The sequence below is a fragment of the Telmatherina bonti genome, assembly GCF_933228915.1.
Source record: "Telmatherina bonti genome assembly, chromosome: 17".
Taxonomy (NCBI): Eukaryota; Metazoa; Chordata; class Actinopteri; order Atheriniformes; family Telmatherinidae; genus Telmatherina; species Telmatherina bonti.
Window position 1 is genome coordinate 21,361,810 of NC_136615.1, and position 18,027 is coordinate 21,379,836.

The 18,027-nt window shown below is 39.8% G+C and overlaps 1 protein-coding gene across 1 annotated transcript; it reads left to right on the plus strand.

The window, feature by feature from the left end:
• The first annotated feature begins 66 nt into the window (after nt 1-66).
• Nucleotides 67-17,194, plus strand: mrrf (mitochondrial ribosome recycling factor). Its single transcript, XM_079256516.1, has 7 exons — nt 67-154; nt 3,155-3,334; nt 3,484-3,636; nt 10,625-10,743; nt 14,227-14,318; nt 16,149-16,308; nt 16,420-17,194. The coding sequence occupies exons 2-7, from the start codon at nt 3,157-3,159 to the stop codon at nt 16,495-16,497; spliced, it is 780 nt and encodes a 259-aa protein (XP_079112642.1). The 5' UTR covers nt 67-154; nt 3,155-3,156; the 3' UTR covers nt 16,498-17,194.
• Nucleotides 17,195-18,027: the final 833 nt, after the last annotated feature.

Here is an 18,027-nt window from a genome sequence, read left to right on the forward strand (position 1 = left end):
AACCCCGCCCATGCAGTGTAATCCGTACATAATTTCAAACTATTCCTCACTGGAGGGGGGGGGAGTAGGCGCATGTTGATGACGACAAATGTGTCAACTTTTGATGTTTCCTCGTTCAGTTAGCAAGGGTCTTCTGTACAGACTCTCCACTTAAGTAAGTACGACTTTGAAAAAGGGATTATAAACTTTGTTTTGCATTTTGCTTGGTTTTAGCTGCAATTAGGGTTAGTTCCGTGCCTGTAGTTTTAGGGTTTAAGGGTAAGAAAGGAAGAGTCTTATGCATGCCCCATCGTTGCCCACGCTGACCTTCATAGCTTCATATGTTTGCTACTTTAAAAAAAAAAAAAGTGGACTTTCTGCTTTATATTAAAAGAAAAAGAAAATACTGCAGAAGCATAAACCTACAAACGTTTTGGATTGATGATAACTGGACTGAAAAAGACATTTAAAGACGTCATCTCGGGCTGAAGAGGATTCATATAATCTTTTTCACTTGCCTCCAGCGCTGATAGGCTCGTGATTTTAACCTCACAGCAAACATTTTCAGTGTATTTATTTGTTTATCTTTGACGAGGAAGAGCATGCAGAACACGATCAGATACTCTGTAGTGTGGTTTTCTAAAGGGAACGGAGCATGCGGGCTCACCAGCTGCTCCTGCTGCTGGAGGAGGCAGAGGCTTGTCTGCAGCTGCTCCAGCATCTACAGGATATGAGACTACAGTATACCACGGAACACCTGTGCTTCACTTTTTCTGCTAGACTTCCTCTGTAAAGAGATCCGTCACCATCCCACATCTCTGCCTATCGTCTCTGCCACACTGTGGCATATCATATCAGCTTGTCAGGAAATCTTCCAGCCGTGGAAGCCCTGTTTTGGGTTTGGATTGGAGGCGGGGTCTTAAGGCTAGCCTAAATATTGTCATTAGAACATGTTTTAATTTGGGTGTATTTCTGGCATGTTTGTTGGATTGACAAATAGGGGTAAGCTTTGTGTCTTCGGTTATTCTTGAGGACATTCAACATCTCTGATTTTGTGGATTAAACAATTAATCAAATCAAATTAAATCAAACTTTATTTATGAAGCATTTTCCTGCAATAAAATGTAACACAAAGTGCTTTACACAATATAAAATCACAACAAAGAAAATTAATTGGCCCCTCCCTTCTCACACACTCAAATGCACACACTCATACACGCACCCAACCAAAATCAATTTCCAACATTTGTCTTAAACATGACGCATACCCCTTCCCTTGGGGTATGCGTTCGTCTGTGCTATTACTGAGCACAGATGAACCCAGTAAAGAAAGACCATTGCAGCAGCCGTCTGCTCCAGGAGTCATCCAGACCACAGTAGCAGGGACACCATCACAGTCATTTGTCAAAAGACCAAAGAAATGAAGATGGTTTATAACCTAGGATCAGTTGCAAATAGCATATTTATATCATTTATTTAAGGTCACTTTGTACACATTTGTGTCTGTAATCTTTTCTGGTAGCAATTCTTCATATGAATCTATGCTAATTTAATTAAAAATAAAACTGTGTGCTTATTCCCTTTATAAAATAGTCCAGATGAAGCTAAAATCTTCAAATTAGGTATTTGAGGAGGATAGTATGCTCCTCCTTTCAGGTAATAGTGGGAAAAACACTCATCAGACAATGGCTGATGTCAGTCAGACAGCAGCACACCACAAGCTGTTCACAGCCACTGACTGTGAAAGACAGACTTTAGTGAGTGTTTCTGTCTGTGTGGGCTTAAATATTTCAGAAGCTGTCTTCATTTGTGCATGCGCACTGAGGGTCAGTGACACAGTTCACAGTCAAGAGCCAGTTTGCAAGGTGGGGTGTGATACTTCCATACAAAGGCAGGGACTGGTTTCATATTGGGTTTTTGAACAGAAGATTCCCCTTCAGGAGTGTCCAAACAACTGTGTGGGCAGAGTTCAAAATGTGCTTATGTCCCACTGTTGGTGAAAGAAAGAGGAATAGAGGTAGCTTGTGTAACCACATACTTCCCTGACAGCTACATTACAAGTAATTATACTGCTGTATAATAATGTACCTGTAATGTAGCCTGTATGGCTGTTTGCAAGGTGCAGCTGCAGTGATGTGTAAATGCTAATTTAGTTTATAAAAAGCACTTTTCCCCTCCTTAGCTGTGTATTGTCAGAGGTTCTCACAGAAAATAAACTGTTCACATTTTTTAAAACCTTTTTTATTTTATTTTATAGCTTTTATGGTGAACTGTTTTTGCCTTTTTGGAGGGAGGGGGGTACTTTTTTTTTTACACCAAAATGAGTATGTTATTAATCTAGAAATCTATAATTTGATTAAAGGGTTATGAAGATAGTTGATATATTTGTCACTAAAAGTGCAAACGAGGGGGGGGGAGTGGAAAGTTGTTACCCTGTTACTAAAATTAAATGTCAGGAATTTTCATTGGGGTTACTAATTTTACTAAATTCTACTTTGTTAACCTTTAAAATATCCTATTTTATTTATTCATTTATTCAACTTGAATGCATCTGTTCACACTTTTCTGCAAATCTGAAAAATGTCCTGCTTTTTATTTGGCTTTCAGACAAAGTGCACCCACAACAGTGCTCTTGTGTTCAACTCTCTTTTATATACAATCTACGGTTCAACCTTTAAACTTAAGAAACAGTTTCAAAGTCAACATTTGCTTTTTGAAATGTTGTTGGCTGAATTTTAGAGGTTCAGTAGCTCAAAATGCCACTAAATCTTAGTACACATAATGTAAATATATTAATATTGCGATATTTGCAGTTTTTATTTTTATTCAGGTAAATGAAAAGAATGTGATGTGTAAAAAATAATCACATTTACTCATAGAAAACGTGTCTGATAATATCCAAATGTTATAGATAAAATGCAGCTTGTGAAAGCAACTAAGTATCCTGGAAATGGAGAGAAGAGCCCATGATGCTGTGATTAAGTTAGAAGATGAAGGCCTACCTCCTGCTGGCTGATATGAGCTATTACCTCATTTTGCTAAATGCAGTATCACTGTTGCCTCAGTCAACTGACTATTCATCACGTATTCATCATTTTCATGTTATTTTCATATTGTATCCTTTATTCAGTCTTTTTAAACTAATATTGAATCTTATCTTATAACCTGTTTGCAGATATGGCTTTGAATCAGCTGAGCCTGCTGCGACCTCTTCTGTGTCACACCTTGTTACGGCATGTCAGGTCTCCCCTCGTGGTCACCTCTAAGTTCACCGTTATACCACCTCTGCATCTTGGCACCGCCCACCACCCTACTGTTGCATGCAGCAGGTTCTATGCCACCAAGAAGAACAAAGGTCAGTGAGGAAACGGCAGCTCCAACTTTAAGCATACATGTGCAGACCTTTTGTGATTCAGCTGGAACAAATATGAGTTTGTTGATTGGATATAATACATCTTTGATATGAGACTCATTTTTCCCTCTTTTGCCTCGCTTCTTTTCAAGCCAAGGCAAAAGACCAGACAGCTAAGGTGAATATCAAATCAGCTCTGGTGGAGGATATCATTAGCCTGGACGAAGTGAAGGAGGACATGGTCGCTGTTCTCAATGCACTCAAAGATGACTTCACGCGCAGCCTCAGCATCCGAACATCGCCAGGTAGTCTGCTTATGTCTGTGTTTTTGGACTCCCTTTGGTATTTTCTGCCTTCTTACAGCTCTTTAATTTGGTTTCTCCCATGTTTAAAGTGCAAAACTCAGCAGTTACCATTAAAGCAAAGCATGCACAAATACATTTATTCCCAGGTTTAAATCATGTTTACTGCACCTGAAGCATGAGGTGCACACAAAGCCAGTTTAGACGGTTACCAAGCATCTTGTGCTTCTGAATCAGATATAATCAACTTGCCTTTTGAACAGGTTCATGTCAGAATTTCCATTGATTAGAAGGTGACTCAGATCTTAATGGGTTAACATATAAATCCCAAATCGCAAAGCATTGATTATATTTTTGGCAGCTGTGTGTTGCTTCGGCATTCATCAACTCACAGATGAACTCAGAAGTGACTCAGACCTAATGGAGAGTTTCCATTTAGATTAAAGTGGAGTTAAACTGAAGATCAGAACAAGACTAAGCAAGTGAAGAAGATGCCAGAAAAGCTCCTCTGTGTTTAAAAGATATGGAAGGTGGATTGTTTGCCAGAAAGCCACAGTTGTGTACATCCTCAGCATCATGTATGAGGGTAAGATTTATGTAAAGATGGCAAAAACAAGCAAAGAGTTATTCATGGTGAAGAGGAGGAACCAGATGAAGGCAGAGACCTCACAATAAGCAGAGTTTAACATACTTTAGAAGCATTTTTGTCAAAAGAGCATCACCATGAAAGATGCAAATATTTTCCTAACATCTACAGCCTGAAACCTTCAGACAGAAAGACTTCAAGGGATTTCCAGCAACATATTCAGTTAAGTTATTCCATGTGTCTTGTTTAGTAAAATACTGTAATTTTATATTTACTATGAATTCAAAGGGCTGTTTGTCATTATACAGTTCTTTTCAAATGGATTTGTTCTCTGATTAAAGCTTAGACTTCACACAAGCGTTTCACATGTTGTGAAAAATGTCAGCAAAAACGGAGAACAAGTGGTTTAATCAATTTCCCTTTAAGTAATACAGAGAGACAGTTTTTTTTTAATGTGCTCATCTTTATTTCAATTTGAATAATAAACTCAGCTTCATGCTTAGCTAGAAGAACGTAAAGCAGGAAAGTACTTTGTGATAGTTTACTACAGCGGTAGGCAAATTAAAGCTGGGGTAGGTAATGTTGGGGAGCTAACAAGATTTGAAAGTGGCACCCTGTCTTGGCTCCTCCCCCTTGTGCTTTTGCTCCTTGCGTAATCCACAGCATTTTTATAAGAAATGAACAACTCCTTTTCAGTCCGAACGTTTGTATTGGTCAGAGTTTTTACAGATTTAAAGTAAACCGAGGGGTCTAAGTATATTTCTTATTGTTCATGAATACAAAATGTGTAGACTATTATCAGTACGAGGAACCACTTCACTCAGATTTAAAAAAAAAAAAAAATGCCTCTGAGCCAGATTACCTACTCCAGCTTTAAGTCTTGAGAGCCACAGTCTATCAACTTTTAGACATTTGCTGTTTCAATACACCTGATTCAAATGAATGAGTCACTGAGCTGAACTCTGAAAGCTGTTGGATCCATTTAATTTTATTAGGTGTGTTAAAAAACCATCCAATTTCGATGTGTCCCTGTTCCAACACATCTGACTCAAGCTAATCAGTCAATGTTCAGAGGTTCGTTGGCTGTTGGATCCTTTTACTGAGAGCCTGGTGTGTTGGAACAGGGATACAACAAAAACCTGCATAGACCGCAGAGGACTGAATTTAGGCACCCCTGATCTAAATCCCCTGGTTTTGTATAGTATTTTTAAACAGATTAAATCATTGTCCAGTTTTTTGGTTAATAAAAGAACACAAGATACAGAGCAACCACAGAAATCTAAAAAAAGCACATGAAATAATTCTATGATGAATTATTGTTATTCTCACAGTACTGCAGGTAAAACATGTCGTTTTGTTGCTGCGTCACTGCTACATCCACATGTGCAAGTTTACCAGTATAAGATGGACTAAAGTGAGGTAGAAACCTGTTTAAACCAATTTAATAAGGACATTCCCTTTAGACATCATGAAAGCTGTAGATGACCTCCTATTTAGAAAATATTGTTTTGTTTTGTTTTTTTTTTTATATAAAAAAAAAAATAAATAGGATCACATTCTACACGAATCACATGTTCAGTAGAAGAGTCCAGATACCAAACTGGCCTGCCTGTTGTACAGTTTAGTCACCCATTAAATATATTTAGTTAAAAACAGTTAAGCAACCGAGTTAGTATATAAAGCAGAAAAACTATCCATAGTTTTAAACCCTTTTTTTTTTTTTTTAACTTTTTAAAGTACAACATCCAGTTTCATCAGTTATCAAATACTTTAGCCCTGTTGTTAAAAGAAAAGGTGAAGCAACACGGCAGTAAACATCACTCAAGTCAACTTTATAAAAATGCTCTGGCATGAAGTTCAAAGTCAGAATACCCTTTCAGCTCCATTTATTTAATTTAATAATACGGTTTAAATGAATTGCTATACCTTAATTGCATGTTACACAGTAGCTTACCCCTCCCCTTTTATTTTTATTTCAATATGATATCCTATTTCATGTGCATGAAGAACAATGTGTCCACATCTTATACAAATGGAGTGTTAATTAATTTAGCCTGACTCAGTGCATATTTAAGCCCAAATCTGGAAGATTTATTCCAGATACCCTGATGTTCTGATTCATCCCACATTTTCACTTTGGGTCGTGTTTTTATCTGCCTCTTTCATGGCTCAAGGGCTTCATATGAGGAGATCCCCATGTGATGTTACCTTGACCCTGCTTTGGCCTGTGTTTCCCCAACTACATCCAGGTCATGACCTTTTGTCTCTGGGTTCTAACAAATGGGAGCAGGTCTCTGGGAGTCAAGCATGGTGTGTGTAATGGAAGCTCCCAAAGGAGGAGGCAGCCTCCAGCGAAAGACTTCAAACTCAAATTGTTGTGAATTTGTTTTACTATTTCTCTTCGAGCAATCTTTTCTCTTACGCACAATGAAGACTAAAATAAAAGCTCAAATTCAGCTTTGATTTTTTTTTTTTTTTTTTAATGATTAACCCCCAGTGTCCTGGGTTACCATGAATATTTTCAACCTCTACTCTCCATTCATCACTCTCCAGTTTTGATTCATTCTGCATTTAACCCCTCCTTCCATTTAATGTCTTTCCAAGAGTTTTAAGCTTCTCAATCCCGTGACGCCTTTTTCTTTTTTCACTTGTGTTTCAGTTTGTATTTTTAAGTCTTCAGGAAACATTTGTCCCCGGGACAGTAATCCAAACCGCTCCCTGTTTCACTGCCTTCATCTTGCCAGTCCTTTGTACCCTTCTCTCTGTCTCTTTATCATATGCGCATCCATTTCTCCATTCTGTCATCCTTCCCGTCTTCTCCCTCAGTCTGTGTATCCGTAACTGCTCTCCTCCAGTCAGTTCATCCCCCTCTCCTCTGTCCAGCTGCAGTGTAATCCAGGGAGGCAGCAGGACTTAGAGCTGACAGCAGAGATGAGATGGTGGAATGGGGGTGACGTCATGTGTCCAAATACATGCATGTGTTTGTTCCACAAACCTCTCATCTGGCTCTCATTAAACTTATGTGAGAGTGTGTGCATGGATATGACTATATGTATTGGTGTGTATGTGTTTGTGTGCAGCAGCAGTCAGACAGATAAAAGCAAAGGAGGGGTCAGTGACTTGTCTGCCGTATTCACATGAGTAATATGACTTGGAAACAAACTGTTTCCAAGTAAAAAAAATATTTTAAAGGTCAAAATTATGGAATGAAATCCCAGACCACAGCCTTAGGGCTGAGGTCAGCAGTAGCAAACAACTTGAAAATGAGTGTGCCTCTCTCAAATGGTTAAAATATGTTCATCTATAAAGCTATTAATCAACATATTAACCTCTTCCTCAATTGTTTATCTGATTTTAGGCTTGTGAGGATACCGTTGGTTGGGTTCTGGTGCAGCTTCCTAGAATTCACCAGTGACTCCTTTAAGTCTAATGTTCAGACAGTCCTAACTTTGTCACAAAGTTTGAAACAGGAAGTACCAGCTAAGTGTGGTACAGGAAGATCCTTTAGAGCATCTCTGACAGGCTTTTCCTATTGGATCTCCTCAGAATGGGGATTTGAAGAGAAGGTTCATTGCAATCCATTTGTTTGCTGTTTAACCAGCAAATAGTTTATTTTGTAATTAACTTTTTATTGCCATTTAACAGTGTTACACAACCAAATTTCAACACATACATGAACAGTTGTAACCTCCTCCCCCAACCCCGAGAGAAAGAGAAAAAAAAATACATTGAAGTCAATAAAATACAAATAAAATCACCCTAGGAAAGAAAAGAGAAAAATAAATAAATAATAATTTAATTTTTTTTGTTTTATTATTATTTTTTTTTAAATCAAGTAAAAATAAAATAAATAAAAAAATCAGATTTTAGTTCCCATCACAAGGCCTCTTAATCGCAGGAAGATCTAACAGTGTATGCTGACATTCTCATTCCCTGTTATAAATATCAGGAAAGGACCCCATAACTTTTACATTTGTCTTCTCTCTGTTGTGCAGCCTAGAAATCAATTGTTCATAGCTGGCCATTTTAGTCCTTTCACCATCCATTCACTAAATGGGACAATTTCTTTTGATTTCCAGTGTCTAAGAGCTGTTCTGCAGCCAGTTATCAATGCCGGCCTAGACCAAAGTATCTGCTGGTGTCGCAGTTGGACTCCTTCTGTTATTAAACCCAGAACACACGACTCTGAGATAGGTTTATCTTTAGTTCTTTGTTAATAAATGAAATTATTCTAAATTATTCTAAATGACCTCACACCGCCTTGCCTCTCTGAGCTTCTTCATCCCTGCTAGCTTTCTTGGCCCCTAAGGTCAGCTGGTTGGCTGGTCCCGCAGGTACCGAGGTCCAGGAGGAAGCCCAGAGGGGACAGACTCTTCTCTGTTGCTGCTCTACAGCAACAGGATAATCTACCTTTCCACATCCAAGAGGCCACCTCACCGTCCATTTTTAAAATGAGTTTTAAAACCAATTTTTATCTTTGGCTTTCAACCCCAGCAAGACTTAGTTTTTATTTTAATTTTACTTGTTTTTAATTGTGTTTTATTGTGTTGCATGCTTAAAAAATAACAAAAACTAGTTCATTTATGCTAAATAGTGACTGTTACTGATCAATCTCTCTGACAGCTAACTGCTAGCTGGCTTGACAAAGCAATGGAAACATGGACGACTACACAGACTTAGCTAGTTTAAAGCATTAAACCATTTGTAGAGGAAAGTAGTAGCTGCTGCACTTCTGTAGTTTCCAGCTGCAGGATATCCTGTAACATCATGGCATTCAGTGGGAATGTGGGGCATTTCTCTGAAAGAGTAACCACAACACAGAATACCGGTATCATACATGACCATTGGCACCAAATATGCTACCAGGATGTTGGATCTTGAAGGTTGTTGGTTCTGAAGTTTTATTTAGCCAGAAAAACTAACAAATAAAATCAAAGATTTGACACATTTTTATTTTTAAGATGAACATGACTTTGAAAGAGGCTCCAAAAATGTAACACAATTGATTCTATTGCAGTTGTTTTTTTTCCAGATAAAGTAAAAAGGAAAAAAAGTGCACTTTAATTTGCATGTCTAAAACAAATACCTGTTCAAGTTCTGAGAATACTGCAAGAATAGTGAATAACTTTTTTTTTTAATCAGTGGATTGCATCATCTCATTTCCTCTGAAAGTGTTTTTTTTTTTTTTTCCTTTTAAGAGCAAAGCTTTGTTTCTGGGATGGAAAACTAGTTGTCAAATGCTTAAAACATAGCATTTGTCTCTGAAAATAGTACTGATGACAAGACAATTTAAGCCAAGTTTTTGCTGTTTCGTAACTTCTTTGTCATTTCATCTGCCCATCTTTCAACTCCTCTGTTCTGCATCCTCACCGTCCCTCCCTCTGCTTTAAAGATTAACTTACATCCAAAAGTAGCTGCAGACTCATAGGTGCTTCTTGTTGATACACAGTTAAAACAGACAATCTAAGTATTACAGATAAGTCAAACAACAGGACATAGGAAGTAAAATAAAAAGAGTACAAGTGACAGACGACCAGCTCATGCAGCTGATCTCCACATTATCACTTCACATCAACCTTTTTGTTCCGATACTTTGCATCTGCCTTTCATCTCAAATTGTCTTTTATTTTTGCCCTTGAAATCGGATGATAAATTAATCTTATTGAGAAAATTACACCACTGGCTCACCTCCCCTTCACCTCACTTTTCCACACAGAACACCAGCGTAACCCCCACGGGGCAAAAGGAGGGAGGCAGTGATGTAAGGCAGAGGTGGAGAAGAAGGAAACAACTGCGTCTGAGGTTAGCCAGATGGACGAGTGGGACAGATGGATAGATGGAGCTACGGGGAAAAAGAAGAGAAGAGGAGGGAGGGATAGAAGTCGGCTATATTGGCAAATTTATCTTTGTTTCCCTCGCTGTTGATGGTGAGGAGAGACAATAGATCATGAAAATCTTTAATAGTCCAACACTGGTTTTTTTTTTTTTTTTTTTAACACAAGTAATTCATGGCTTTTCTTGTATATTTCCTCTCTGCAACAACTGACTGCATTCATTCCTTATCAGTCCTATATGGAAGTAGTGCTGTCAAACAGGAAAACCTGCCATGTCAACTTGGGCGTAAATGTTTTATGCTTAGAAAATGAGTAAATACTTAAAACCCTGACGTAATGATAATAGAGCATTTGAAAAAAATAAAAGTTTGTTTCCACTTGAAAGATTAACTTTACTTCCAAAACCAGCATTACATAATGCAATTTTAAGTGAAATATTTATTTAAATGCAACTTTCCATTGTTTATATGCACTAATGTGCCTACCTTGTGACTGGCAAGACCATAACTGTTCTGAAATTGTCTTTGGAAGTAAATGAAGTAAATTGATCCACTGATCTGCGTTTGTTTAGGGGCTCTGGATCACATTGTGGTGACGACTCAAGATGGGAAGTTCCCGCTCAACCAGCTGGGTCAGATCTCCATGAAGTCATCTCAATTAATTTTGGTCAACATGAGCAGCTTTCCTGAAGTAAGACGGATACACACACACACACACACACACACACACACACACACACACACACACACAGCCAAGACGCATACACACATCCCAGCACATTTTCTTCCTACTAGTATCTGTTTGCCTCACATGGACAAGCACGGAAAATCTAGGCTTTGTAAAAATAATCCAAAGCACAGACAGATAGATGGTCCTCCTAGCCAGGCCAGAAGTGTAGACCCACATCACTCTGTAAATGAAACCTGACCGGCTTCTCTCCTTGCCCTGCTTCTCAGATGCTAATTGATTGATCACTCAGGGAGCCCTTTGTTCTGGGGTGAAAGATAGCAGCGGTGTGTATGTGTGCACTGCTGTGTGGTTATGTCTGCATGTGACTTGTGACAGAGAGGAAATGACCTCATTTTACCCCTAGGTTAGGAAGAAACTGATTGTTTTGCTCGATTTTTTCTTCTTCTATTATTCCCCTTGTAGATTTTTTTGAAGGGTGCAGAAGTGTTCTGACTTCTTGGGGGGCGGAAAAATATAAATGTCTTTTCCTTTTATTGGGGAACACATTACACAATCATTCAGTAGAAGAGAATAGTTTTATTTCTTTTCTTTTTCCTGTTCCATTTGATGCCAGTAGCGATTAAGCCCACCGGGAGTCATTTCACAATGTTTTTCGAGTCTACCGTTCTTTTCTTCACCAGCTGTTCAGAAAGTTTCAATGTTTTTTTCTTTTGTTGTTGTGCAACACTTTGTAAAATAATATACTTACAGTTCTCAGACTGTGTTTAAAGCCCTTAATCTAAAAGTTGGTTCAAGTTATCACAAAGAACAAGATACATAAGATATTGGATTGCCATTCCAGTAACATAATCATAAAGGTTAGACATGTTGCATGGTTTTGTTTCAGTAGATTAAAAAGTGCCCTTAAATTGATGAGAATAATCTAAGATAAGAAAACACATTGTGCACAAGAAATGGTCAGGACATATATTTACAACTGAGCATAGTGCAGAGGAAAAGGATTGTTAACTAAAGCTCCCCCCCCCCCCCTTTTCAGGTAATCTTATCAGGAACTAAGAAGCGTCTCCACTTGTCAGCAATGGGCTCGGATAATATCTGAAATATTTTGTTCTTTTGAAGAACAGCTTGCGAAACCAAAATACAGTGTTCACAAATATCTTCCTGTACCTCTTTGTGTTCCTATTGCCCACGAGTGCTGATGTTTCACCTGTTTGTGAAATGCAAAACAACTTCAAAGTCCGAGTTATTATCAACACCTCCAATCTGGAAACCCCAGTTTTCAAACTGGATCTGGCGAAATGAGTCAGTGAGCCAGGGAGTATTTTCCTTTTTCCAGCAACCACAGACCACACACACACTGAATGACACAGTCTTGCTCACACACGCGCTACTCTGTCAGATCCTGTGTTACCCACGTCCCACACAGAGGTGTCCTCAGCACCCAGAGCTGATAGGCTTATAATGATGCCTATCCATTACCAGGCACTGCAGAGGCTCTGCCATCGTTTTCCGTTCATTCATTAAAGCAGCCTGGAAAGAAACAGCGGAATAACAACATCTTCTTCCACGCTTAAATCCAGGGGCAATTTGGTGTTTGCGTGTGTGTGCTTTAAAGTATGACTACACGTCCCCGTTTCAGAATCTAATCTGTGTTCAAGTGTCTTTTTAAATGCACACACACACTCTTTCATGCACATTCCCTCGTGCTCACCAGCTTGCTTTGAACCCGACTGAGAGCGTTTGATGTGAAACTCCAGTGTAATTTCTCTTCCTCTCCAACATATTAACCAGGACCTGCCCGGCGATTTCGCTAGAATTCCACTCGGGTTTTTGTAACCACCACAGTGGTCGTTGGAAAGAGGAAACAGTGATGAATTTGATGCTGAGAACAATCAAACATAGGTATGGGATGAATCTATCACCCCACACTCAAAGAGAGCAACTGGAGGCCTGCTTTCCGGATGATTTTAACAAAGGAAAAGAAACCTCATGAATTAATTTAATGCACACAAATAAATTCCTTTAATCTTGCTGCCATTTCTTTCCCCCAGCGGAAAGGGCCAGAAGGTTCTGTCGAAAAAAAGGGAGAGTCAAATAGTGCAGGGAATAAATAAAAAGCTTTTTCTTTCCGTTGTATTACACTTTTCAGGACTGAGCTAAGGGAATTGCGATGCAGCTGTAAAGCTAGTTTGAAGAACGTGACTTTGTTTTAAGCAACTCAGAGGGCCTGGCTTCCTCTCCTTCATGCGTCTGCTCTGCCTAAACTTTCAACTTCTCCTGCAGTGTTTGCTAAATAGTGGGATTGTGTTGTATGTGGTGGATAATGTTAAATTTTACATATGCGAATGATGTTTGTCACGCCATCATTTTCGAACTGTTCACAATCCTAACAAAAACTAAACTTCTTAAATAAAAGTTTAGAAATCCAATAAATTGATTCATTTTTCACCTCTGAGTACGGAACAAGTGTGGGGAATTGGTTTTCTCATTTGTCCGATGCACTCTTCCTCTCACTAAACATGTAATATTAATTTCTTTTCCTCCCATCCTCTTCTGATTTCCTTCATTCTTTATATTACATAATGCTATCAGGAGAGTTTTTAAAATAGACATTTTGAACAAGAGTTGAGGAAAAAGTTTTCTACATGTGTCTACGGACCAGTCATCCAAGCTAACATACAACCACAGATGTTTGCCCCAAATGTTATAAAGTAATTTATATATCAGCTGTATCGTTTAATACTGACATTATAGAGGTGAAGCTGAATATTTTCTTACTTTAAATGGTTAAAGAATGAAATGAAAAGCAGCCACAGATGCCCAACACTGAATGCAAAATGTAAAGATAAACAACAAAACAATATGATTTTTTTTTTTAAACCATTCATTCACTTTCTATCCGCTCAGTCCAGTTCATGGTTGCAGGGAAGCTGGAGCCTGTTCCAGTACTTAACACAAGAGAGGCTGCCAGTATTGTACCCATTTGAAGCCATTTATGGACCCGAATGTTTAAAACATCCATATGTGCTGACTACTGTATCCAGATGGTCTTATGTGAAATCTGACCGTAGAACTTGTCAATATGTGGTTAAACTTATCATTTTAAAGTAAACTCTGTTTACCATCTTCATGACAATTAATAACTGGACACATAAAACACATGTTTGTGTGTGTGTGTGTGTGTGTGTGTGTCTGTTTTATCAAACACAAGCCCAAGCAGACTCCTGTGGGGCTGTCAGGGGTCAACACTCTGCCCTGCAACCTTTCAGTCCTGTCCCACGAGGGCAAGTGCCGACAGTGGCCCGAGGCACTTCCACACTACATGGGATCCCCCCCTGATATATACACATACACACACGCACACACATGCACAACACCTTAATGATTGCCAGCTGGACCTGAGCCACTACCTGCAGTTGTGGCGCTGCTTTTCCATTCACACCAGTGCTCAAATGGCAGTTCTGTGTACGCGTCTGCCCACAGGCTGTAGCAGCGGCCACCCGTGCCCTGAGAGAGACCAGCATGAACCTGAACCCAGAGGTGGACGGGACCATCATCAAGGTGCCTGTTCCCAAGTGAGTTGCTTTCTAACACACACATGTGCCTGAGGTCAGAAATGCTTTCCCTGTTTAGCACTTCCCTTCGTCTCCATCATTCCCTTCACTTCTATTAGTCTTCTGTCGCTCCGGTTAGAGATAAAGCACCGATTTGGCCATTCAGTCATCATATATTTAGTGTCATAACCCATTTTAATCTGTTCCTAATAAATTAATGAAATAATCAGCCCATTATGTAAATGAGCACAGCAAAATGTCTGACCCGTGGTTTTGTGTTTCACCCCATTAATAAATCCACTGGTCTCCATGCTCTTTGCTGTAACTGACAGGTTTATTGACTTTTTCTTGTAGATGTATAGAGTCCCTCAATGTGTTGATGTGAGGGTCGGGTCAGTCTCTCTCTCTCTCTCTCTCTCTCCATTCAGGCTTCACCTCTCTCACCCTGTCTCTCCTCCTCACAGCCAAATCAAACAATCTCACTCAAAACAATCCGTCACTCACTCAACAAGCTGCTCTCCATGTATAAAAAGTATGTTTTTTTACATATACACTGTGCATGTGAGTCTACGTGCATGTGTGATGGTGTGCAAGAGTCAATGTGGAGCAGCAGGTGTTAGTCTGGCAGAGGAGGGACACAAGAGTCAGACTGCTTTCCCCCTGCAATCAGTCTCGGCACGCTCCAAGCCTCCATTTGCATTTCCAAAGAGAAGGCGCTCCTTGATTGGCCGTGGAATCGGTAATTAGGCCGTATTGTTTGCAGTAAATAGACGTTGCACTTGGATTGTTTGCAAATAGTCCCTGAATCAAAAACAAGGCAAAAAAAAGTCAATTAAGGGCAAAAAAAAAAGGACAGTAAAATTAGAAGTAGGACTTAAACAACATTCACTTTGATTAGCAAACGCAAAGTGGATGCAAACTTGTTGGGATGATGGATGTTCCAGCTCTCGTCGAGGTTGTTTTGATGCTGTGAGTCAGAACTAAATTCAGATTCCATACTAACACCATGGCGTCATATTATTTCCATATATAGCATAATCTGATTTACTTTAGATTATTTTAAATGATCTGTTTCTGATATTTTATTCCGTGGTCAGTTTCATTAAATACAGTTTTACTGTTGTAACCGGTTTCTTCCCCAAAACTATTGTCATGTATCCAATCTTGAAGAAAAGCACCGACATGAAGAGGGAACCGGAGACTTGAGGTTGCTTTTTCAGCTCCTACATTCATGGATATGTTATGCAATACAGATACTGACCCTGTAGGCCCCCTTTCAGGACTGTTTTTAGGATAAAATCTCTGGTCAAAGAACTTCCTGATGCACTCTCAAACACTACCATCGATAAGTGAAAACTTGATGTGTTTGTTGACAGTTGTGTGGATAGGTGATGTGGTCACCTCACCGTAAGAAAATTTGTTTGTGGAGTTTATGTGTTCTCTTTGTGCATGTGTGGGTCTTTTTCAAGTCATCCAGTTTTTCCCACACATCAAAAACACGCAAGTTTTGGTAAAAGGTGATTCTAGATTTCCCACCAGTGTGAGTAATAGCACACATGCTGTCTGTCTCATTGTGTTAGGTGGTATTCTGTCCAGGGTGTACCCTGCCTCTTGGCCCCATGTCAGCCCTCCATGACCCTGAAATGAATAAATCGTTTATTGAGGGAAGATATTTGGTTAAATACCAACACAGAACTGAAACAAATGAGCATAAGGAACATTAGGGGAACTGGTCAACATGGTGGCTGCTCAGCGTTGCAAAATTAGAGGTACAACTTTTCTGTGCCAGGGATTCTTTGTTCTTATCAAACCACTTGATTTTCTCTGTTACGACCTCTCCTTTCCTTGCAGAGTGACACGGGAATACAGAGAGAACCTTGCCAAGCTGGCCAAACAGTTCAGCAACAAAGCTAAAGACTCGGTGAGGAAAGTGCGCTCTAATGCTATCACACATGTGAAAAAAGTAAAGGAAGGCCACTCTGAGGACACGCTACGGCTCGTGGAAAAGCAGGTGGAGGAAATGAAAAGAATACAAATTGATCAATTCTCCTGCTAAAGTTGGACAAGAGTCAATCCCTTAAATTCCTCTCTCTTTTTTTTTTTTTTTTTTTTGTTTTCACAGATTCAGCAGATGGCAGACAGTGTCGCCGCAGACATCGACAAACAGCTTGCAGCCAAAACCAAGGAGTTGTTAGGCTGACATCGATGATTAGAAGAAACACACAGGTCTTCGGTTTGGTGCTTCAGCATTGGTTACAGGACATGCACAACAACAGCAACATGTGGAAAATAAGCAGTGACTGGATTGTGGCACTGTGGTAGTTTTCTGAATCGCGCACACAAACTCGTTTTTGTCTTCCAGCAGATTTTTAAGTCCTTCGAGCAGAAGACGCGTCTTTGTTCCTGACCACATCGTTGGTACTCGTCACCGCTGCGTGATATCTGCGTCTACCGGCTTAAGTGCATAAACAGAATTGGCACGGAAACAACAAGGACAGACTGCCTGTCACCTCTCTCCTTGTAACTCTTCCCGTCTTCAAACAAACACAGAGCAAGGGGATGAATGGACTTTTAATGGGATTTGTGGGCCTCCTCCTAATCAGACCCCTTGCCACAGGGGCTGTCTGTTTATACAAAGCAAGCGCACCCGTCCGAATGTAAACTGGCTGCGGGTTTTTCTTGGTGGCAAAAGCAAGAGAGAGTTTGTTCCAGAGACGGAGGAGTTGACTGAACAGATACCATTAGCATGTTGCCAAACATTTGTTTCACATTGATACAAAGTCTGTTAAAGAAAGGGGAAAAAAAAAAAGCCCTTTAATTTCTGTCCATGTCAAGGATTGATAACATGGCTACTCTATTTTAAACACAATAAAGTCAGGAAAGCAACATTATTGATGGACCCCATTAAAGAAACACTGCTTTGAAGCATGTGCGTCATCTTGTTCTCTCTTGTTTTCTTTTCATTTTCTCAACTTTTGGTTTGTAGTCGCCCCTCCTCCATTAGGCAGAGTGATAATGGACTTTTCCTGTGCACGGACCTCTGGGCCCTGACTGTTGGCACCACAATTCTCCATTAGGAAAAGTGGCTTTTAATGGTGTGCATTTGGCCTCCTTTGTCTCTAAATAGCTGCACTTTTAAAGCCACTGTCAGGAATCGCAGTGCGATTGGTTGTTGAAACTTAAAGTCAGTAACAGCAAGGATCCTGCAGTATTTAGCAACACACACTGCTCTGCTTTCATCTATCTGCTGTTTACACCAGCTAGAGGCTTTCCGCACCATTATGTGGTTGGTGTCTTCATCTTTATGGTGATTTGTTTGGCTGCTTCCGCTACTGGTCACAGGCAGCCCACAAGTCAGACAGGTTTTATTTTAAAGTTTGCCCACACACTTGGGTTTTACAGCCACACAGTCATTTTAATTTTACCGCTCTGCAACGCTTGCCTCTGGTTCCACTAGCTTGTAGCAGCAGCATGCTGAACACAGATTAGATTTAGTGCATTAGCTGTGACTCTCTGTCTCCCTCTATGGCTTTGCTTTAATGCTCTAAACAGACCCGAGTCATTGGATAAACAAAAGTTTAGCAGAGGAGTGGCTGGGCTGGGACAGAGGAGGGTGGGGTGGAAATGGCAGGTTTTTGTGGTGATTCTAGGTCCATATGTCAGCAATTTGAGGGCATTGTGTACCTTGGCCTAAAACAGAGGCTTCATGATCGATGGAGGGGTGAAAATC